Below are 24,113 nucleotides of genomic sequence, written 5' to 3'. Positions count from 1 at the left end.
TCAAAAAAGGCAATAATTTATTTATTTACTACCCTTGAAAAACACTCTAACCACTCATCAAGTACCCTAAATATAGTTTTGTGTTTATCTGTTTGTGTGTATATAGCCCTATATATGTTTGTATAAACGTACCATTTAAGTACATTTATACGTACTACTCAGTGCTTTCTCGTTTCTTCCTCTGAGAGCACACATTACAGGGCACACAGTTTGCATTCAGGAAGGTTAAGCGTGCCTGTGTCTCAGCCCCACCTCAGGTCCCAATGCCCAGGAAAACACATACAGTACTCCGAAGGTTGATTACCTCTGGCGAGAGTGAGGTGGTGCGGGGAGAGAGGGAGGAGGGTTTCCTTTTGTTCATATACATGAAAAAGAGAAGTGTCCTTTCCTCCTCTGATTGTTGTTCTCTCCTTACTTTCTCCCAAGGAGGACCAGAACCTTCTCCTGGCAGCTGCCTATGTTTCTGATGCCCAGTACAACAGAAATGTTCCATTTGAAACGTCTCCTCGGGCCATCAGGTAAATAAAGTATTAAACTGTCTCCTAGAGCAACCTGTCCTTTAGTACTTACCAGTCTTGAAGTTGAACCCAAACTGAAGACATTGTCTCCACAAACATTTTGAGAAGTCTCTAGGATAAGGCATGGAGATTTGGATAAAATCCTAACATCCAATGCTTTTTTTTTTTTTTTTAAGTTATAAGAGCATGGTGTCTCACACATAGGGAAGCACTCAATAAATACATTAAGGACAGATAAATGAGTACATGACTAACATATAGAGCAGGAGATAGGGCATCTGAAGTGAATCACATCATCCTTTCCTCGTAGACAAGGTTGTCCTCTTAGAGCCACTTAGGCGAAAAGACTTGTTCTTTTTCTTTCTGGTGCCTTCTGATGCATTCCATATATTTGTTCTTTTCGTAAGAATCATGCCTTTTCTCTCCCACCCTCTGACCGGTCACTGGTCAAAGTCCTCTGAAAGTATTCTTTTTATTACGGTCACAACCACTATGCCGGAGGTACTGATCATAGCTTGAGACGGTTAAGAGACTGTGGTTTGAGAAGCGATACTATTGTTGCCTTTTTTTTTCTGTTAGTGTTTTGTAATGTGCGCTCAATTCAGTGCTGTCCCTTGCTCCCTAAGATTTAAAGGAAATGTGGCCAGAGTCCTATTTTGTATTTTGCCCACCATTAGTCTTTTAGTGGGAAGTGTGAGTTTTGTGTAACTCCTGCTCCTTGTATATAAACACCTTTATTCTTTTCATCTTCAGACTTTACTATTTTTATAACCACTGGACAATGCAAGTAGCCATCTACTTCTTTATTTGTGTCGACCTCTCTCTCGCCCTGTTTGAAGAACCGGCACTGTTTCCCCTGCCTTTCTTGGTAAGGATTAAAAACAAAATGGCTAACCAGACTTTGTCATTGATGAGTTGGGCCCCATGCCTTCTTCCTTTTTTTTTTTTTTCCAAATTTCAATAAATACGAGTGTGGTTTTCTTTTATTATTATTTTTAAATGTTTGTTTATTTTGAGAGAGAGAGAGAAAGAGAGAGAGGGTGCTTGTCCGCACCTGTGTGTGCACAGGGGAGGGGCCAAGAGAGGGAGACAGAGAATCCCAAGCGGGCTCCTTACTGTCAGTGCAGAGCCTGACTCTGGGCTCAAACTCAAACTCATGAACTGTGGGATCATGACCGGGGCCAAAATCAAGAGTGGGATGTTTGCCTGACCGAGCCACACAGGTGCCTTGGATGAGGTTTTATTTTCATTGCTGGGGTTTTTTGGAAGAACTCTGCTTACTCGCTGAGCTGATGCTTCCGTCTCAATTATAAGGCATTTTATTTATTTATTTATTTATTTATTTATTTTTAACGTTTATTTATTTTTGAGACAGAGAGAGACAGAACATGAACGGGGGAGGGTCAGAGAGAGAGAGGGAGACACAGAATCTGAAACAGGCTCCAGGCTCTGAGCTGTCAGCACAGAGCCCGGCGCGGGGCTTGAACTCACGAACCGCAAGATCATGACCTGAGCCGAAGTCGGACGCTTAACCGACTGATCCACCCAGGTGCCCCTATAAGGCATTTTAAATGGAGTAGAGGTTTTTGTCTTCCGTGTCCGCAGGGATGAATTGGGTAGACAAGTGATATTTTCAGAGCGTATCCATGAAAGGGCGAGTAGACAATGTCATAATTTAGTGTGATACACAACTTGTTGTACTTGCCACGTTTCCAGCTTTTTTTTTTGTAGTCCCAAATCACTATTTATTGGCACTTAGCAGCTGATCACGTACGGTTTTGAGTAGTCGCGTCAAATTCACCAGCTACTCTGGCTCGGTCCAAGTATGTAATTGATGATCCACTCATGTTAATTTCCCGACTTGATGCTGCCCCTGCAGTTGTCTCAGAGACAGGGTGACTGGCAAGGCCCAGAATATCTACGGTCTGGTCCTTCAACAGATAAAGTTCACTGACCCCTATCTTTATCACCTCCCCTGATTCTGTGGGTAAGTGGGCCCAGGCCGGAAAGATTTCCTGCTCCTGTGTCGTTAGCTGGGGTAACAATATCTGGAAGCTCCGTGGATCTCTGGAGGCTGGCAGGTGCTGCTGGCCGCGAGCTGGGAGCTTGCGTGGCTGGAGCCGTGGACCAAGTGCCCTGCTGTGTTACGCAGCTGCTGCAGGTGGTGTAGGTTTCTCCCAGTGGGGGAGGAGCAGGGCCAAGCAGGAGCATCCGAGTGTACAAGCCTCCACTTCCGTCAGCTTGTTGATGTCCTCTCGGCCAAAGCCCCTGAGATGCCGGAGCCCCGAGTCAACATGGGAGGACGCTGCACACGGGGCTGAAAACTGGGAGCGTGGTTCACCGGGGGCCACCAAAGTGATGGTGTAACACACTTCTCTATGATGAAGAGGCTACAATTAGTGAAGTCTCTGCATAGAAAACTTGTAGCCCAGTGACTATCAAAACAAACCCCAGAGTTGGGAGAAGCAGAGCTGTGCATTCAGAGACCCAGACGGTCAGTCCCTCCCTAGCACGGCCCACTCTGGACGCGATGAGACTTCCCTGGGGTTGTCTGCTCAGCCCCTTGCCTCTCTTCCCGAGTCCTCACCCTTCCGTTTGTTTTTGGTCACGTACAGCTTCAGGCTGGCTGAGTTCAGGGTGCTCCTTCAGCCGGTGTTTGGACCTCTGGTCTCTAGAATCGAATGTGTCATGGGGGGGCTTTGGCCCAGATGCAGCATTACCAAGCACATCTTATTTTGAGCAGAGGTGTCCTGGAATTGCCCCAGGCCCTGTTGCAAGCCTGGCCTTGACAGGGAGTCTCTAGAGTCCTTCGAGGATGAATAGGCTGAGGGCTAGACGGTGCGGAAGCGGCTGTAGCCCATGTCCACGCCCAGGACCCATGAAGGCTGGGGTGGGGAGGGGAAGACTGTGTCAAGTGCTGCTTTCAGGGCCCAGTCTCCCCATCTCTTCGTACTGTGCCACCCTCCTCACCCCCTGATGAAGGCAAGTGTCCTTGTTGGGGAGGAGTTACTGCCTCAGGGAATCACAGGAAAGCCCGGGCTGCGATCACAGGCTGCCAGTCTAGCTGCCTGTAGGGATTTTGGAGCTGGTGTCCTGTAACCTACAGAGGAGACGGTCAGGACTTGGCACTGGGTCTCAGTGGCCTCCCTTCTTTCCTCTAAACCAGCCACACATGGGCGGAGGGTGGCAGTGGCACTGATGGCTAAGGAATGACCCACATCTCAAAACACGTCTTTGGGAGGTTACTCTCCTGTTAGAGAAACTGAACTTCTAGATGCCTTTTCTAAATATGAACTTGAAATTGGAGAGCACAGAAGATGCCTGTGTCTGCCGTCCCAGACCTCCCGTCTTCTGGGGAAATGCCTTCTGGGTGCTCTGCCTGCTGATCCAGCCCCTCCCAGGAAGCCCTCCCTGCCTGTTGGGTCATGGGATTCGTGACTCAAGGGCAGGTTTCCTCTTAAGAGGAAGAAACCATTCCAACTAGCACAGAATTTGACTGCAATTTGCCGCAGTCAAAAGGGACAGTGCTAATTCTTGGAGGGGGCATCAAGGTGGCTTGGGGGGGCTGGGAGGGTTGCGAGAGAGCTAAAGCTGAACCTCCAAGAGGCGGGGCGCTGTGTTTAGTCTCTGTTTTCTGCGTGCAGGCTACCTCGTTAGCAGAAGTACTCTGTCTGACTGCATTCTTTGGGAGACTTGTACATTTTGCAAAAGTCACTCCTCAAATGGTTTTCTGGAAGGATATGAAAAACATCTGCATCATGGTAACCATCGTGGTGAGTGCTCATTATAGTACCCTGAAGATTTTGTGGTCAAAGGCAGAAACTATAAAGACAAAAGCCTGAATAGATTTGATCTGGTTAAATCAACAATGACAGACGTCGGCACAGCAAACACCATTAGCACAAATGCAAGCGGACCCCAAATGAAGAACAAACAGGGCAAAGTATGACAGTGCGAGTGCTGTGTTTTAACATAGCAAGAGCACTTGTAAATTAAAAGGGGGAAAAAAAAGAGGCCCCCAACAGGGCTGAAAATAGGTGAAGGCATCTCCTACAAGAAAAATATAAATAATGGCAGATAATGAAACAATGTGCAGCTTCACTAATTCAGAAATATATATCAAAACAACAATAAAATACCATGTGTTTGCCTATAAAACAGCGTTAGCAAGATGGAGAGGAAACAGAACCCCTGATACCCTCCTGGAGGGACGAGTAAGCTGTCTTTCTCGAAGGCTGTTTGGCAGTTCTTTGAAAAGCCTTAAAGGTGCTTAACACTTGCACCCTGGAGTTCTATTCCTGGGACTTTATCGTTAGGAGAGAAGGATGTGTTCAAAGGTTTAGCTACAAGATTGGTCGGTGGCTGAACCGTTCCTGATACTGGAAAAACTGGTAACAACGTGATTTCCCGACAGTCGATGTGTGTTAAATGAAACGTGGCACATCCACTCAGCCCTTTAAACTAGTGTGAAAGCGACAAATGTCTATTACCAAGGCGAGGTGCTTACCATTCATGAAGCCAAAAGAACCAGTTACCACAGAGCTGGATCACGGTTTTGTTGCAAAGAAAAAAAGGAGAGAATGGTACGCATTCACAGAGAGATCTGGGAGGATATATGCTAAGCAGTCAGGCCAAGAGGGGCAGGGTAAGGAATTCCAAAAGGCTGCTGTTAGGGGCAGAGAGGCCCCTTCAGTGATTAGCTAAGGGTACTTGATAATTAGCTTATTACCGACCGCAGCAGCCGGCTTGCCTGAACCCTCATTCTTTCCAGTTCACCCACGGCTCAGTCTGCACGCCCCTAAGCCGTCCATTCTCAGAGCCCTCACGAACACTCCTAGGTAGGGGTCCCCGTGCTGTAGCCGATACTGGTTTCCCCTCTGAGTTTCTTTTGCCTGTGGCCCGCTGCTCGCCAGCCGTTTCTACATCTGTGTGTCAACGCAAACACCGTGGGACGAAACCCACGCCCTTTCACCCCTCGCCTCCCCTGGCTGTTTGCTTGCCGGTGGTGCCTTACGTCCCAACACCCAGTACCACGTCCTCCTAGTCCAGATTCTCCCCTCTCTCGCATCCGGCCTCCCCAGGACCCCTCAGGACGCCTCTTGCCCCGTTTCATTCTCCGCACGTGGACTATCGCAGTCGTCTCTGATGTGGCCACACGCTGTCTCTTTGTTGCACGCCATTCTGTTCCCACGTCGTGGCACAGGCCCTGGTCACCCCTTTCGGGAACTGTCGTGGTCACCTCCACCTCAGATGCCCGATACGTGCATTTTAGATGCTGCCGCGGGATTAATTCTCCGGAAGCACGTCTCAGATCACTTCGCTCCCTTGCTGGAAAACGTCTGTCAGCGCCCCAAGACTCTTCAGTGCCCCCCAGTCCTGCAAACGTGCTTCACTCTAGTTGGGACCTCTTCACTCTAGCTGGACCGACTTGCCTGCTGCCCCACGCACATACCACTCGCTCCTCCCCTGCCTGCGGTGGCTCTTTTGCCTGGAATGTCCACTGTCTTTCCTCACCTTGTTCTACATACTTAACTTGACTTCCCTTCACACATCTGCTGAACCCTCAGAATATGCAGACTACCTATCTGTACTTTTCTTATTTTTAGAAATATTTTCTGCTACTGAAAAGAAATATAGGCGCACTGTGAGCGTCTAAATATAGGTACCTATGAGCACAGGCTTGGGTTCAGTCTGTGACACCATGCTGCCTGATGCAGGACGGCAGGGGGACGGGGTGGGAGGGGAAGGAGGAGGCTATTTCTGGAAGAAAGAAATCCAAACAATACAGACTGTATAAAACAGAGGAAGACACTCCTGCTAATCTCCTCCAAGGAGACTGTGTGTGTCTTCCACGACCCTGTCTGCGGCTTGGCCCCTTACTAGGCCCCTTACTTGGCCCCTTACTTGGCCCCTTACCTCTTCATCTCCTAAAACTCCTAGCACAGTGCCTCAAGTATGTGGGCGCGCAGGCACTGATAAAATTTAAGTCCCATCACGGTGCTCCCCTGCTTCAAATCATCCAATGCTTTCCATCTCCCGTCCCAGAAAAGCCGAAGTCCTTATTGTGGCGGAGGCTCTGTGCTCCCCCTTCATTACTGCCCCCCCCCCCCCATCCACCCTCCCTGTCTCCTGCTCTCTCCATGCATGCTGGCACTGCCTTAGGCCTCCCTTGCGCAGCCTTTGCCTCATCCGGGTTTTCTCCAGAGCGTGGACCACCACCTGTCGCAGAGCGTCTTTATCAGCAGCACCGTTCTTTCCTTCTGGAATGTGTGCTTTGTGAGGGCCGGCACCTTCCGCCTGGCTCTCGCTCTGTCTCCAGAGCTACAGTGACACCCTGCACTGAGGGGCGCTCTGTGACTGCGAGTATGGAGTGAATTGAATGAGGGCGTTCTCTTGCCTTGTCCGGGTCTTTCCTCCATCTGTCGCTGGGGCGATTTCACTCCTTTGCCCTCGTCGCCCTTATTTGAAAGACTTCCGAGGGGCGCCTGGATGGCGCAGTCGGTTAAGCGTCCGACTTCAGCCAGGTCACGATCTCGCGGTCCGTGAGTTCGAGCCCCGCGTCAGGCTCTGGGCTGATGGCTCGGAGTCTGGAGCCTGTTTCCGATTCTGTGTCTCCCTCTCTCTCTGCCCCTCCCCCGTTCATGCTCTGTCTCTCTCTGTCCCAAAAATAAATAAAAAACGTTGAAAAAAAATTTAAAAAAAAAATATAAAAAAAGAAAGACTTCCGAGGCTCTCCAGGCCCTGGGAATAAGACTCACCTTTTCAGCCTGGTTCTCGAAGCCATTTGCCATTAGTCCTTGTCACTTCCTGCCACGTCTCCCCCCCACCCTCGGGACCCTTGGCTTCCCAGACATGCCAGGACAGCTCCTCCCCGAGAGTCCCTTTACTATGTCTTCCTGCTGTGGCCCTTGATTTTTCTGAGTTTTATTCTTTTAAAATGTTTATTTCTTTTGAGGGGAGGGTCAGACGGAGAGTAGAGAGAGAGAATCCCAAGCAGGCCATCAGCACAGAGCCCAACGCGGGACTCCATCTCGTGAACCGTGAGGCCATGAACTGCACTGACATCAAGGGTCAGACTGAGCCACCCAGGCACCCCCTGAGTTTTATTCTTTCAAGACTCTGTCATTGGGGCGCCCGGGTGGCTCAGTCAGTTAAGAGAGGCCAATTCTTGATTTTGGGTCAGGTCACGATCTCACAGTTTGTGAGTTCAAGCCCCACGTCAGGCTCCGGGCTGACGGTGTGGAGCCTGCTTGGGATTTTCTCTCTCTCCCTCCCTCTCTCTCTTTCTCTCAAAAATAACAATAAATAAACTTAAACAACAACAACAACAACAACAACAAACCTCTATCTTTGCTTTAAGATTACATGAGGGAGTGCTTACCCAGGAAGCCTCCTCCAGCACCATAACCTCTGGTGATCTGCCTGTCCCCACCCTCCCCTGGACAGCCACGATAGTTCCCTCCCGCCAGCACCCAGGGCACCAGCTTCCTTCCATGGCTGCATCCCATCTCCGCCCCTGTGTCGGATCTCACTGGGTCCTCTGTGGCTTGCTGAATTAACACTTTTGACGATGGAGGTTATTCTTTTTAACTTACATCTTCCTAAAAGTACACTGGGTTCTTCTTTTGCCCTGTTCTTAGGTGATCACGAACCTGACAATAAGGATCAGGATTTTCTTACCTCTGTCACCAGGCTAGACAATTTTATACGTCAAATTGAAGAAAAGTTAAAGCTAATTAGGATGTAGTGTGGAAGCATGTAACTGTGCAGGTAACCGCATGGGCTCTGACGTCAGACTGCGTGGGTTCCAGGGTTGGCTCTGCCCCCTACTAGCTGTGTGACCAGGGCCACATGCTCACCCTCTCTGTGCCCCCAGTGTCTCCATCCAGGAATAGTGCCCACCTTAGGGGTGTGGTGAGGATAACATAGAATAATTACGGAAGGTGCTTTTTGTGCTTCACGGCACATAATAAATGCACAAACAACAGCTACTTTTAATGTTACATCACACAACTAGAATTATCCTGTTTATGGAACTTGCTTTGTGACCCCTCTTCCTGGTCGGTGAGCATGCCTCCCCACCATCACTTTCTCTGTCCTGGAGCAGTGTGACACTGACCTCTCTGTTTCATGTCTCTCACAGCTGACCTTGATTGATCTGATTATCTATGGGTCCCTGGAAGCTGTGAACGTCCACAGCGTTCGATGGTCAAGGGCCTTAAGACCAGTCTTCCTAATTAACTTCCCTGAAAGTCGTCAGGTAAGGAAGGATATACTTTAGGATATGCAAAGGCTTGACTTTTGTTTTTGCAGAAAATTAGCCGATTCTTGTAAACGAAATGAAAATTTTGTCACCACAGATCCGAAGAACTTTCAGAAGCATCCGGAACACTCTGCCCGATATTCTCTACGTCTTCCTTCTGTTTATGTTCAGTGTGCTGATATTCTCCCTTATGGCCTTGAAGCTTTTTGGGGATAGGTGAGCACGCTGCTCTGGAAGATTCTGCTTGTGAATCCCGCCCCCCCCCCCCCCCCCCCCCCCCCCCCTTCGGGTTCAGCCTGTTGGTGGCAGAATCTGTCACTGGGTGCCATCTTCCTCGTTCAAACACTCCAGGAGTGCTTCTGGAAGGGGAAAAGTGTATCAGAAACCACAGCCTCACTTATGTGTGTGTGTTTTTCACTTTGTGTTCTTGGTTCCTCTTTAGGGGTCTTAAAACAGTGGAAGGATTGCCCTACTTCACAAATATCCTGGACATAGTGTTTGAGCTCTACGTGCTGGTCACTACCGCGAACAGCCCCGATGTCATGTACGTCCATCTTGGCTCATGTTCACGGATAGACACCTGTTACCAGGACAGAATTCGCTTTGTTAAAGGCAGCTGTCTCTGAACACCGGCAGGGCTGAGAGGGGACAAATAGTGATCTTCCGTTTATTCACGTTCGTGTAAAAATTTTTGAAGGATGTAACATGTTTACGTTAACAATAGCCTACCCTGTCTATCTAAAACTAAGCTTAGATGATTTTTTTTTTTTTTAAAAGCTGAAAGCAGCAGGAGATATCTCTTGAGATACAACTCTTAAATATTGGAGCCTACTTTCTATTTGGGATTTTTTTGCGTCTTGAATTTAAACAGCTAAGCCATCTTTCGAAAGGAATCGTGGCTCGTTCTCCCAAGCATTGATGCACCTTTGTGGTTAGGTGAGACAGGAAAGGAATGTAGAGGTTAGTAGTTGTTGCCTTCCCCTTTGCAATGCCAATTCTCTACACACGTGGACTTCACTTAGGAGGAAAACATCATGTATTTTCTTTCCTAACGTCCTTCATATTATGGATTAAGCTTGTTTGGGGAAGTAAAATTATTAAAGAGTGCCACACTGAGTAGATACCCCTTGGGGTCTAGGGCATGGACAGGGCTCAATGCGAGTGTCAATCCCAACCAGGCCATACTGCACTTCGGGGCAGGGCGGGTTTTCTGTCCTCTAGTTCTGTGTGGGATCATCATATCGACTTCCTCTGGCTTGTTGCTCACTCTTGGGCCTGGCTCGGGAAAAACATACACAAGGGAAAGTTGTGGCCCTCCTTGTGTGCCCTTGGATCTTTCTCCCAGACCCTGGCCATGCCAGTGCCTCCAACACCCCCTCCTGTATGAAATCCAATGTCCACTGAAGGTGGAGTGAGCACACACACCTGATTTATGCCTCTCACCCTGGTGCCATTATTAATGGTGCTCCTTTCTTTCTCATTGTCCCAGAGTGGCTAGAAAATTATCTGCCTCCCCTGCCCCGCCCCCCAACAAGGCAGTCTGGTGTCCCCGAAGAGCCTTGAGTATAAACCCAGGCCACGCTTCGATTCCTTCTATAGTCCTGGGCAAGTTGGTCTCCTTTCTTAGGCTTCGACTGTGAAGCCACAGTGAGGCTCCCTCAGTGTGAAGGGAAGGGATGGGATCGGGAGATCGCCAAGGTCCTACTTGCTTTGAAAGCTGCTGCCTCGAAAAGGCACTGAGACATTCAGAAGGCAAGTTTAGAGCCAGCTGTTCCGCGCTAGGGGCGGTGATGGCTTTGCGACCCCATCACACGGGACCGCGCCATATGGGGGAGAGTCTGAGTGAGAGAAGCTTTTGCCGTGCCTCGTGCCCGTGGGTTGTCCATGTGGGATGGCAGCTGAGGTCAGCCTTTTATGCACTAAGGACCTAGGCTGTGAAAAACCGTGCAACATAATTCTGTCCTTCTAGGATGCCTGCCTATAACTTCAACTGGTGGTACTGTCTGTACTTTATAACCTACACCATCATCAATACCTACATCTTCATGTCCGTCTTTCTGGCCGTGGTCTACAACAATTATAGGAAGCACTTAAAGGTAAGGTGCATGAGCGGAAGGGGGGTGGGGGCAGGCGAGGATAGGCGCGCGGGCTGGGTGCCGTGCCAGGGAGGCCGGCAAACGCATTGGTTCAATATCTGAAAGGGTGCTTTTTCTTTTCGCTTTGGCCAATCTGAAGACTTATTTGGTGTCTTGCTCTATTCTGCTGGCTAAGATGCTTCTTTACCATTCTTTGCAATGGGTCTGACAGTGTTTCTGAATTTTATGTACAGTGGCAGGCTATTGCTGTACTCATTGCTTTTAAGGCATTCGATTGCTCATGGTTCCTGGAAAGGTTTTGTTAAAAATGGGAGTTCGGGATGTTCTCCAAGCTTCCACTCCTTTTTCCCTCTCCAGCAAGAGCAGAAACTTCTTAAAGCCAGCGGTTTCTGCCCCGGTGCCTGCCTGTTAGATTTACGTCTGGAGAATTCCTGGAGGCGTTGGTTGGGCGGAGGCTTCTGAGTACTTGGGGGTGGAGGATGTTTTATTTACAGCCTGGAATCCACCAGGCTGCCTCAGCCACATCACCTGCCCGCCCTCCACTGCACATATCTTTGCTGGGTTGTTTTTTCTTGTTGTAAAACTAGTTACACAGGGAAGCTTTTCACCAAAGGATGATTTTCCTGAAGGGAAGACATTGGCTTTTGGCTTCTGATCCTTTTGGTTCTGTTCTGAATTTTTCATTGCATAGGGAGGGTCCCACCGGGGAGCAAGGAGAAATTCAGGGAGAACTTGAATGTTTGCAACTATGGAGAAGCAGGTGGCGGGGCTGAGCCTGTTGGTGGCAAAATGGCCTTTGAAGGTGACTGGCTTGTCCACGTCCTGAGCAGTCTGTGTACTGCCGGGACTTGAGCTGCTCCTGCCCCAGAGGCCAGGCCTCCCAGAGACCCTCCTATCTCAACTTCCTCCCTCTGGGTGGAAGGAGGTTGTCCCAGAGAGTCTGGTATGCTTCTCCTCTTTTTTTGCTGCTGGGAAGAACTGTTGCTGTACCTCCCTCAGCCCCAAGGAGGTGTTTCTTTGGGTAATCTTCTGCAACAGGGATCAGTCAGCAAACATCTTAAATGTGCTTTAGGTGCCCAGCACCGCACAAAATTCTGAGGAGTCAAAAATGATTAAGACACAGCCCACACCCCTCTGGGGCGCCTGGGTGACTCAGTCGGTTAAACGTCGGACTTCGGCTCAGGTCATGATCTCATGGCTCGTGAGTTCGAGTCCCGCGTCAGGCTCTGTGCTGACAGCTCAGAGCCTAGAGCCTGCTTCAGATTCTGTGTCTCCCTCTCTGTCTGCCCCTTCCTGCTTGCGCTCTGTGTCTCTCTCTCAAAAATAAATAAACATCAAAAAAATTAAAAAAAAATTATAGTCTAGCTGTGTAATCAATCAAGTGATGACAATATTACGGGGAGCAATAGGAGTGGGCATCAGGTGGCTGATTGTAACCTGAGGAGGGCTGTGCAGCAAACCACCACCCCACCCCACCCCCCACCCCCGGCTTCTGGAAGATTCCCTATGCTCAGGCCAGATGGCAGCTCCGGGCAGGCCCTGCTGTCTTTCCTGCCCTGGACCTCTTCCTTCCGGACCACTCCTGGCCTAGTTTCACTTCCCTGACTTTTCTCCTCCTCCCTTCTCTTTCTTGATTGACTTAATGGTAGATCTATCTTCTCCCTCTCTGGGGTCTCCCTGTGTCTCAGCAGCACACCCGATTTCCTTCCTTTCTGGAAGCTTCCTTCCTCCTGGGCAGAGTGGAGTTGGGACCAGTCTGCCTCCTGCTGCTCTGTTTCTCACCACACAGATTATCCTTCACGGGCTCCCTCATTTGAACTTGGTAAGATGAGTTCTGTTTATGCAGACGGGTCAGCTGCGTGTACCTGCAGCCGGGGAGGGATTACATACCCGGCATGTTAAGAGACCCAGCGGGGCCTTCTCTTTGGCTGTTCAATTACCTTGAAATGTTTAGGGTAAAGAAACAAGGCTTTCTTGAATCTTTCTCTTAAAAAACACAATTCTATTTTTTAAAGAATGAGATTCGCAAACTGGCGTACCTGAAACGTCACAAAATGATAGAGGCGTTCAACATTCTGAAAGTCAAGGTGGGCACAGAGTTTGTGGTCACGGAGGCCCAGTGGAGGCGGCTGGCCAAGGTCGTGGCACCACACATCAGCAGTCCCCACCTGGAGCTCCTCTTGAGGATCTCCGACGAGGGACAGAAGGGGCACGTGGGTAAGAAGGCTTGGCCGCTGACATTCCTCTTGGCTGTGTTCAGAGCAGGCAACTCCTGGGGCACCTGGGGGGCTCAGTCGGTTGAGCATCTGACTCTTGATTTCGGCTCAGGTCATGATCCCAGGGTTGTGGGATTGAGCCCTGCATCAGGCTCTGCACTGAGCGTGGAGCCTGCTTTGAGTTTCTCTCTCTCAACCCCCCACTCGTGCTCTCTCTCCAAATTAGAAATAAATAAATTTTTTAAGAAGTGGGTGGCTCCTAAAAGTGATTCGTAAAACAGCAGTACTGTTTTCTTGTTTTCCTAAATTTGCAAATAAAAATGTGTATTGGCACTCCCCGCTGGCAATAATCCAGTGGAATTCGGGCCCTCAAAGCTGTGTTCTGACAGGGCTGTCCCCGTGGGAGTTGTCACCATGAGCCATCCCAAAGCCTTTACCGTGTAACGGTCATTCCACCACTGACTCTGCTTTAAGGACAGAATCTAAAATCAGAAGAGAGCTGTGGAAAGAAATGTCTACATTGCATTCCATATTTGAAAGTAAAAGGTTGAAAGTAGCCTAAAATTCATGTATTAATGGTCGGTGGCTATTATGAATAACACTTCCTATCTATGGCATGCTTATCGTGTGTGAGCCATTGTCATGATTGTTTCCTGCACGTGGTGTGTACGTGATCTTCCCCCTGACTCACTGAGGGGGGGGATTTTTGTGATCCTCATTGGTCAATGTGGAGACCGAGACTGGGAGAGGTTAAGCAGTTTGCCCAAGGCCATGCAGCTGCAAAGTGATAGAGGCCATCTGACTCCAAGGCCCATGTTTTGCATCATTGTGCTAAACTGCCCCAGATTCCGATAGTCACATAATGGGAAATTTGGGCGACATTAACAATGACTGTGAAGATAAGACAGAAATTCAGAAAGATGTGAGGTGACTAAAATACATCCCAAACTGTGAAGCACCCTCATTTCACCTGTTTCAAAAGAAGTCTAGATGGAAACCCACCAAAAGGGAGCGGTAAGTGTGACAGGATGTAAATTTACATGAGACGAGGACTCTCAGACTAGTCCCAGAGGAGCCAGAGGCCTCCTTAGGGCTCTGTGCACGTGTGAGAAGGAAAGCACAGTGATTCTCTGGAACTTACATGCAAAAAGGAGAATGAAAAGACGTGTGTAGTAAGGTACCGCTAAATGGGTGGTGCCCACGTCTTCCAGTGAGAGTTTTGGACCTTGGCTGGAGGAAGGCCTTTGCCCTCTTGAATTAGCAGGATCTGGCTTCCTGCTGAGCCCTGAGCATGTCTCCTCAGCCACCAGCTCGAGGTTGCGGCTCGGAGCGCCTGGTCAGGAGCCAGGCTTCTCAGAGCCTGAATGACTGCCTTGGTGGCCCCCGTTAGGGACCGGTGGTGGTTGCCTGTGCCCTTCAGCATGCCGGGATTAGGGTTCTGCTAATGGTGGCGAAGGGTGACTGGTGCCCGGGCAACCCCTGAGCACAGTGCTTTTTCATGTCCAACCTGCCATGGACTGATAACTTTGGTAAAACAGCAAAAATCAACACTCAGAAAAATGAAGTTACAAAGTGTAAAGTCCAAGTCCCATTTTTTCATCATTAGAGTCCGTGGACAAGATCCTGGCAATTGTTCTACAAGTTTCTGTATTCAGCACTTACCCCACAGAGGGTGGGGAAGACACGGACAGGGCCAGCTGTGGCCCAGGGACATCTGTTTGAGGACCACTGCTCTTGAACTTAGAAGAGAGGGTTGGGACTTGGGTCCCCTTGGAGGTCCCACCCCACAACCGGGGTGGAGTGGCTGGTCGGTTCAGTCAGGTGTTCCCAGACTTCGGCCCCTCTGGTGTTGAGAATTCTTCCCTGATGGTTTAGTACCTCTGCTGCTTCTCGATGATTGGGACTCTGAACATGTTGATGAATCTTCAGGGCTTTCTCAAATTTCTTTGCAATTCCTTCTGTAAGGTGAATTCCTGGATTGCCATTGAAAGGTGAGGTGTTCCAAACCTAGGGCTGGGGTCTTTTCGGAGTCTTTGTCTGTCAGGCATGGGGAGGCCTATGCACTTGGGTATCGCCTGCCCATCCAGAAAAGATACACATGGTCACTAGGACATACTCACACGAACGTTTCTTTGTTGATAAAGTCAGTCCAACTATTGGTAGTTGTTTCCCAAGTGGGAGTACGGACTGCTTTTCTTTGTCTTGACAGCTTCTTCCATGTTCTGGGCTATAAATAGGCTGGCTTTTAAACGATACCATTCAGCTGTGGCAGGGTAAATATGGAGCTTACCAAACACATCCAAGTTCTAATGGCACCCCTACTTGTTTGGATGTATCATTCCATGAATTACATGAGGAAGAGGAGGGAGGAGCTCTTTGATGCTCCCGCACAACTTTCTCGAGAGTGCCAGTGAAGATCTGTGTACAAAACACCACCACCACCACGTGTCCATCGGCAGAGGCTCTTCTCCGAATGTGGGTTGTGATCTGGCACAGGGTGAGGTCTGTAAGAATTACCAAAGGAGGCTGGTCAGGGACAAAAGGGAGCAGAGGAAGGGAACAGAGGCATGACCAAAGACTGCTGTGCTGTAGAATGTTTTCAGGCTGGCCAAGGACAGCCATAGCAAGGGGAATGTGTGGACCAGTTGACATTATAACTCTTCCAGAAGTGAGAGGCCTCACGTCCTTCCAGGGGTCCACAGTCATCCTCGAGATAATGGAAGTCAGTAGAAGTGTTGCAGACTTGTGAGAAATAAGAGAATCTCCTCGGGAAAGGGCTCCAAATCCAGCTCCCTGGGGCAGAATATAGAGATGGAAATGACCAACCTTCCCTACCTCATGCGAAGAGTATAATGGGCCTGTTGTGAATTTTATCTATTCATGTTAATGTTCATGACATACACATATAGTCAATACCAATGAATATGCTTAAATGCCAGTGTGATTTGAAGCTTGAAAACTCTTTTTTATAGAATGAGGTAAGACAATTATTATATAACATTTTAATGTGGGTGTTCTAAGAACAAATATATTTATACATAGGGACATAGCGTTTTAATTTCTTTGGAAGTCTTTAGGTAAATCCAGATTCTTGGCTATTTATCTCAACATTCATTAGTCCAATGCCCCCAATTCAATCAGTGATTTTTTTTTTTTTTTTGAGAGAGAGAGAGAGAGAGAGAGCGTGAGCTGGGGAGGGGCAGAGAGAGAGGAAAACACAGAATCCGAAGCAGGCTTCAGGCTCTGAGCTGGCAGCACAGAGCCCGATGTGGGGCTCGAGCTTGTGAATCGCAAGATCATGACCTGGGCCGTAATCAGACACTCAACCGACTGAGCCACCCAGGCGCCCCTAGAAGATACATTTAAGAAACCATAAGTAGTTGATCCACTACTGCTGATATTAAGGATTTGTCAGAGAAGTAGAAAACTCTACATGCTGTGTCCACATAGTTGAAATGAGTAACTCTACAGGGCCTTGTGATTTATTTATTTATTTATTTATTTATTTATTATTTTTTTTTGACGTTTATTTATTTTTGAGAGAGAGACAGTGTGAGCAGGGGAGAGGCAGAGAGAGAGGGAGATACAGAATCTGAAGCAGGCTCCAGGCGCTGGGCTCGAACCCACGGACTCTGAGATCATGACCTGCGCCGAAGTCGGATGCTTAACCGACTGAGCCACCCAGGTGCCCCACGGCCTTGTGATTTACAATATTGTGTGAGATTTACACAAGTTGACTGATGAAGATCCAACTTTTAAAGCCACAACAGTTTATATTATGCCACATGGTTCTTAACCCATGGTTAGATTTATGAACACCTAGATATTAGCCGAGATCATGGCACCCACTGACCTATAAGATAAGGATGAGGGGTGTGAGAAGTTCCAGCCATTTTAGCCTCTTTGGAGAAAAGAAATTTTACATGAACTAAAATACCATATTTCAGTTTTTATTTACACTGAATAAAATCAGGAAAAAGACACGAAGCACATTTTAAACCCTAAATCATAAAACAACTTAGTCTACTAGTTTTTCTTTATTGGGAGCATTAAATCAATTTGGATTAAAATTTTAAATTGTTTTAGTTTGATTAATGAAGTAATTTTATAATGTTTTAAGTTTTAGTCAAATGTCTTTAGATTTAAACTTTTTAACCAGATCTTTAAAATGTCTTTTTTAAATTAAAAAAAACAAATAAATTATAAACCATAAAATAAAATAATAAAAATAAATAAAATGTATCTTTTTACCAAAAAAAAATAATAATAATGAAGGTTATTCCCTCCCCACCATGGACTCTCTGCAATTAACTAACTGTGGCTCTATTGTTAATTGCACATCTTTGTAAAAAAAAAAAAATTTAACTAGGTGCAGACACTAAGGACAGTAAATGAAGTGACGGTTTCCATCTGAGTTTCTTAAAAAATTATAGAAATGCTATTTAAATTAATAGTTCATTGTTTTATATATTTTATGATCGTAGGGGCCGGACTTTATAAACCAGTTTGTTAATTGGGGGTTTTATTCGGAAGGCACATCTGTCAGGCAGAGAATCATGTTAAGATTGGTTCACATAATATTTAATTTCTCTAGCATTTTTAATATATTTGTGCAAGCTAAGAATTTGTCACAGGTTTTGTTAGAAGAAGAAAAGGCAATCGTGGAGCTTGAAGTTCATTCCTGCCCCCCACCCCCACCCCGGAGGGTGTTTTTGTTTGTTAGTTTTGTTTATTTTTCTAAGGGATAGCACATTTCAAGCGTAAAGAATTTTTCACTGATTTCTTTTTTTTTTCTTTTTTTTTTTAACCTTTATTTATTTTTGAGACCGAGAGAGACAGAGCATGAACGGGGGAGGGTCAGAGAGAGAGGGAGACACAGAATCTGAAACAGGCTCCAGGCTCTGAGCTTTCAGCACAGAGCCCGACACAGGGCTTGAACTCACGGACCTTTGAGATCGTGACTTGAGCCGAAGTCGGCCGCTTCACCGACTGAGCCACCCAGGCGCCCCACTGATTTCTTCATCTTGGGAGAATTCTTAGGTCTCTATTCGGAAGTTAAGGAATGATGTGTTTGCCTTAAAACAACGAAATTAACAATCCGTTGGGAAATGTTTCCCTGCGGGGTCGGCAGCACTACCATGACAAGGTACCACATGCCGGGCGGCTTAAACCACAGAAATTTATTTTCTCACGATTCTGGAGGCTGGAGGTCCAGGACCGAGTTGCCAGGGGTTGGCCTCTCCCCTTGGCTGTCAATGATTGCCTTCCTGCGTCTTCATGTGGCCTTCCCTCTGTGTGTGTCTGGGTCCTAATCATCTCCTCTTGTGAGGACTCCAGTCATACGGGATTAGAACCAACCCAATGGCGTCACTTTAAGTTACCTCTTTAGAAGAGGCCCCTCGCCAAACGTAGTCACTCTCCGAGGCCCTTGGAGTTCAAACTTGAACACGCTAACTTGGAGGGGACACAGGTCAGCTCCTAAGACCTGGTTTTCTGCTCCTGGCCGTAGATTGTTATCCTCCTTGAGAACTTTCTTCTGTCTAAGGTTAACCTCCCCCAGCCCTGCACACAGATAATCTTTGAAACCTCGAGTCCTACTGTCACTTTGTCAAAAGCTTAGACTTGAGAGCATTTGCAGTTCTGGAAGACAGAACTGCAGTGGTTTTATCTCATCTGCTGCAGACTTCCCCGCTCACGCCATGTGAGCCCCTAGTCTAAGGCTCCAAGGCCACAGGTGGCACCACATTGACACAACTCACCTGAATGTATTTCTCTTCTTCCCTAGTGGCCCTGCAGACATTCAGCAGAAGCGGCTCATGACCTTTTGAGCAGGTTAGAGGCAAGTGAAAGAGGTAGGCATACACCCTCGAGACATACCCACAGGACCCTGCTGTCTTCTGACTGGCTCATGATTTGGAGTCAGCGAGAAATCTGGGTCCTCGGCCCTTAGTTCTGAGCACTTCAGAGATGTGGCAAAAAGAAAGTGCCAGTGAGCTTATGGCTCAACAGACTTCCCAGCATTTTACCTTTTACCAAACAGCGGTGTTGATGTAAATATTGTTACCGGGGTGGGGGGGGGGGCGCCTGGGTGGCTCAGTCAGTTAAGCATCTGACTTTGGCTCAGGTCACCATCTCACGGTTCACGGGCTCAAGCCCCACGTCGGGCTCTGTGCTGACGGCTCAGAGCCCGGAGCCTGTTTCGGATTCTGTGTCTCCGTCTCTCTCTCTGCCCCTCCCCCGCTCACGTTCTATCTTGCTCTCTCTCTCTCTCTCAAAAATAAATACTAATTTTTAAAAATATAAATATTTTTACCAGGGCAGACACATCTTTACAGAAGACAGCCAATAAGATCTGTTGGCTTTTAAGAATCATAGGTTGTATTTTACGGGATATAGCAGTACTTTCTAATGTCTGATTGTCCAAAAGTCTCCTGGGTTCAACTAATACTTTCAAAGACAGTTTTAATAACAAAAAGTTGACCAGAATTACATGCTTCACAGTGGTCTCCGATACTTCTCTGAACATTCTCCCGCCTCATCAGCAGTTATGAGCATTGTGGTTTCTAAGGCTAAACACTGGAATTTTATTAGTGCTCAGTGTTAAAACTTAATCCAGTATTAAACTGAGAAGCACAAACTTACAAATATGGGAAGAAAACAAAGAGAATACGGAGAGAATAATGTATCTGCAGCAAGGGTTGGCAGACGATGGTCCACAGGCTAAATATGGCCCACCACCTCTTTCTGTAAATAACGTTTTATTGGAACACAGCCATGCTCATTCATTTATGTATTGTTTATGGCTGCTTTCATGCTGCTCAGCAGAACTGAGTAGTTAAAACAGAGATCACATGACCTACAAAACCTAACCTATTTACTGTCTGACCCTTTAAGAAAAAGTTAGCTGACCTCTGATCTCCGACATAGAATGCCAGATAGATACAAGGGCCTTCTTAACATAAAATTACTATGGTTTTGATTCTCTTTGTTTTTTCTTGTTCTACTGAATCTTCCAGATTAAAAGATGTGAACCCAGTGAGACTAATAGATTCCCTTTTGGTGTAAGTTACTTAGTGAATGATGTTTTGACTGGATTCCCTGTCTGTAGGTCACCCAGCTACTACCCATGCTTGTCATGTCACTGTCCCCCTAACCACTGATGGTGATCCAGGTCCCTGGATCCAAGATACCCTGGCACCTAATTCTCCAAGCCTACCTTTCTGCCTGAGCAGGTGTTACATGCCTTTGGCTTTTGAGACATGTATGTATATTTTCCTTCTAACTCTGAAGACCCAGGAACTTAGATATCCTAAGATTATCTATGTGTGTTTTTTCATCTAACTTGATGGACTCCTGTTCTTTCATGTTCTTGGGACCACGAAACTGTTAGGGAAGATAGCAACATGAGTGTGTAACATCACTCAAGTCTGTGTCTGATTCAGGCTCCTCGCTCAGATGAGGCCACACTTCTGACGGGGCTGAAGTCTGGGTTTCGGCTGATGGCAATTCCTCATCGTCTTTCTTGCATAAACCACGCTATGGTGATAAGCGTATAGCCATCATTCATCATTTACTCCCGAAAACTGGAATGGAGCTGCAGACATCTGCCAGGCTCTCTGAATGAGAAGCCTTCTGGGATTTAAAAGCACCCGCCCCGGGGGCGCCTGGGTGGCGCAGTCGGTTAAGCGTCCGACTTCAGCCAGGTCACGATCTCGCGGTCAGTGAGTTCGAGCCCCGCGTCAGGCTCTGGGCTGATGGCTCGGAGCCTGGAGCCTGTTTCCGATTCTGTGTCTCCCTCTCTCTCTGCCCCTCCCCCGTTCATGCTCTGTCTCTCTCTGTCCCAAAAATAAATAAATAACGTTGAAAAAAAAAAATTTAAAAGCACCCGCCCCAACTTGGCCCGTTGTCTCAGCTAGACCTGATCTGCACTGGCAATTTCTTTAGCTTTCTTCAAATTGTCCAAACGTTGACTTCGTTTCTAAACTTTGTTTTCAAAGAAAACTTGGAAAGAAGTTGTAGGAGGTTACAAGAAGCAGCAGCAACATTCTTTACGTATCCTGATTTGATCCGTTGATGTGATATTCTTTAGGTTGTATGGAGCAGGAGGTCACGCATGAACAGGGTTGAGGACCAGCCCAGTTGACTCCTGGCCAGCATCTGAGCTGTCTAGCAGGGGGGAGGTACTCGGGGTGGTGGAGAAGAGCCTGCTGGCCCTGGGCATTCGGTGGGTCTGGAGAAGACCAGCTCAGCAGTCATGTGGGGCCAGGTTGGTCAAGAAAGCCCCGGCGAATCTTGGCCTGGCTGGTGAGCCCACTTGTGGAGAAAGCTGTTGGTTTGAGTGAATCCCTGAGAAGGGGAAGAGAAGACGATTGGGGATTGAGGGGAAGGGTGTGGATGACACCTACCTTGGAGGCTTGGTGGAGAGAGAGGGGAAGGAGAGTTGAGGCTGGAGAGGCAAGTCAGGCAGAAAGCAGGGATGGCCCACGTGAGGAGGAAGGTGGGTGGAAGGCAGGGAGGGAGGCAGCGGCATCTGTGAACTGGCGAAATCACATGCTTCGGTTGGCTGCCTTGGGCTGATTGCAGGTCTGAGTGAGTATAGATGGGGGTCTCTGCACTGGCTGACTCCTTGGCCTTGGGCCTTCCCTTTGAAGCTTCAGATCTTCACCTAGGCAAGACAGATCCAAGAGTCTACGCTGATTTGGTATCACCCTTGGGACCTTAGCGACACAGTGGCTGTGTATTGGGGATCTTTTTTTTTTAATTGCAGACAAAGTGAGCTTTCTACGCTTGGCCGATCTCCTCAACATTCAGGTGGTCACCATCAACATCAGGAGACACCCACTGGAAGACTGGATGCCTCGGGTATACCGGTCATCTGCAAGCCTCTTGGTCCAGAGGATGGTTCGGCACAGGCAAGTGAGATGGGGCCAGTTTTCTCTCAAGTTACTTTCAAAATGGAGGCATTTGCAAATGCTGTCTGGACTGAATACATTTCATTCTTGAAATTATAAATCAGCCCCCTGCTTGCTGCTTTTGGTTTCTCAGGGAGGCTTGCAAAGGGTTCTGGATGTGTTTATTCAAAAGGACAGCCTTCTGGATTATGCTTCCTTCTGCCCTATTTCCAAAGATGCCCAAGGGCCACAGACTAGATGTGCTGTCTGAGCCAGAAAAACTGACCGCTCTCTGAAATCAGAAGGTTCTAGCCTCATCTCGAGTCATTAGGAAGTTGATGTCAGATATGGCACTTTGACTTTGTAAAGTCTGTGGTAAGAACTCCTGAATTAGAGTCATTGGAATGGTCATCAAGAAGATCATCAGTTCTTTTATTCTCAAGCAAATGGACTCCGGAAAGAGGCATTCATTGTGGTTGCAGATATTATATTTCATATGCGTGGCCCAGAGTATCCCTATCATCAGAGGCTCGTCCTCTTGCTCTCTGAATTTAGTGTTTCATAGAAGAGAATGGTTCAGAAGTCCTTGAAAGTGTCTCAGCCTGTGACGCAGGCACCCCATATCCCTTTTCGCTGTCCATATTTGGTATTTATCAAAGCCCTTTATGTAGAGACTTCTTCCCATTACTCCCAGCCTTGAATTACTGATGTGTTTCATGTACTGGATGTTTGTGTGTCCACCTGTGGCATCCTGAGCTGGGTCCTGGGTCTAGAGCTTCACAGAGAACAGTGGGGTAGGAGCCCCTCTTGTCTTCCCAAGGGTCACCCCGTGTTCTCTTACGCACAGGGACAGACACCTAAGCAAAGAAGCCTGCTCTGTAATTGAAGAGTCGGGTCAGAGCCCAGCTATCATATTTTTTCACCCATCTCCCCCCAGACTTGGTGAGGAGGATGGACATACCAGTCCCCTGGAAGGCTATGTGCCTTAGGGGTGAAGAGGCTTTCAGAAGCTTTCTTAGTTAAGGATGTTCATTTTCTAGGGACAAGTAGCAGAGGTGTAATGATCCCGTGCTAAGCCCTAAACCCTCTCCTTGCCCCAGTTCTGCCTAAGCTTTCACCTGATCCAGGGACTGTGCCCCCAGAGGGGAACCTGGGAAAAGCACGCCTCTATACCCGCTGCTTGCTGAGTCTTCATGTTCTCCTTGGCCGGAAGGGCTACACCAAGTATCAGGGTTGGCAGGTGAATTTCAGGACCCTGGCCGTGCCGGAACCTTCACTTACTTGAGTCACAAGTGTGCATGTGTGTGCGCGCGTGCATTGGCGGGACGGGGGTTGGGGGCATCTCGTATTCATCACATTGCTGGGAAACAAAGTAGCCCCTCTAAGGCTCTGAACATGCCCCTTTTACGGAAATGTGTGATGACGGGATCTCTTCTTTTCTTCCCTCGTGGCAGGATTTTTGTCTGGGTTTATGATGTCATCATTCTAATAAATGCCATATTCATTGCTCTGGATGAGAGAAACCCCTTCATTTCCTACGCAGAATGGCTTTTCCTTTCTCTCTACATTATTGAAATTCTCCTGAAACTGTACACATACGAGCCCAGAGCCTATTTTGGCAGAAGGCAGTTCTGGAACTGGTGAGCATGTGTGTTCTGGCGTGGCAGGGGGTGGAGGGGGCAGAGGCCCTGGGCGACGAAAGGGGGTTTTCTCTCAGTGTGCGGAATATCGTAGTTTTTCAAGCTCCAGTTGCCTGGTTTTGGGGCATCTTATAAGGAAATCTTGGGGGTGTGTGTGGAAACATCTGGTTCAGGCAAAGCTGTTATTTATGATGTGAGTTTGAACTGACTCTAGCTAAAATGAGAATTGCAGATCATGACATCCTAGATTCGGAAAGGATCTTAGAACATCATACCCAATGAGGCAGTGCCTTCCATAGCTGCCTCAGCCCACTCCGCGGTCTTTTTATCAGAGAAGTTGGCAGATGTGGCTGGACAGTGAGACCGTCAGCAAGCTTTTTCCCACATTGGGTGTGTCACCTGTGGCCCTTTCTTCTCCAGGCTGTGTACCTCCTGGTCTTGAACTATCACCCACATGCTGTAGACCATCTCAGATGCACTGCGTGCATT

The 24,113-nt window shown here is 47.9% G+C and overlaps 1 protein-coding gene across 2 annotated transcripts in view; it reads left to right on the top strand.

Annotated features, from left to right (window-relative positions):
• The window catches only part of LOC125937455 (two pore calcium channel protein 1-like), a 41,388-nt gene that overhangs the window by 8,664 nt on the left and 8,611 nt on the right, over positions 1-24,113 (top strand). For both annotated transcript variants that reach the window (XM_049652165.1, XM_049652166.1), the window contains exons 2-11: positions 427-518; positions 1,272-1,386; positions 4,163-4,291; positions 8,662-8,778; positions 8,879-8,997; positions 9,224-9,325; positions 10,751-10,877; positions 12,893-13,094; positions 21,861-22,005; positions 23,439-23,624. In XM_049652165.1, coding sequence (XP_049508122.1) covers positions 427-518; positions 1,272-1,386; positions 4,163-4,291; positions 8,662-8,778; positions 8,879-8,997; positions 9,224-9,325; positions 10,751-10,877; positions 12,893-13,094; positions 21,861-22,005; positions 23,439-23,624 — 1,334 coding nt within the window. The remainder of the gene's footprint in view (positions 1-426; positions 519-1,271; positions 1,387-4,162; positions 4,292-8,661; positions 8,779-8,878; positions 8,998-9,223; positions 9,326-10,750; positions 10,878-12,892; positions 13,095-21,860; positions 22,006-23,438; positions 23,625-24,113) is intronic.

The sequence above is a fragment of the Panthera uncia genome (assembly GCF_023721935.1).
Source record: "Panthera uncia isolate 11264 chromosome A3 unlocalized genomic scaffold, Puncia_PCG_1.0 HiC_scaffold_12, whole genome shotgun sequence".
In the NCBI taxonomy this organism is placed as follows: domain Eukaryota; kingdom Metazoa; phylum Chordata; class Mammalia; order Carnivora; family Felidae; genus Panthera; species Panthera uncia.
The sequence above is the reverse complement of the archived record's forward strand: the minus strand, read 5'-3'. Positions and strand labels throughout refer to the sequence as shown.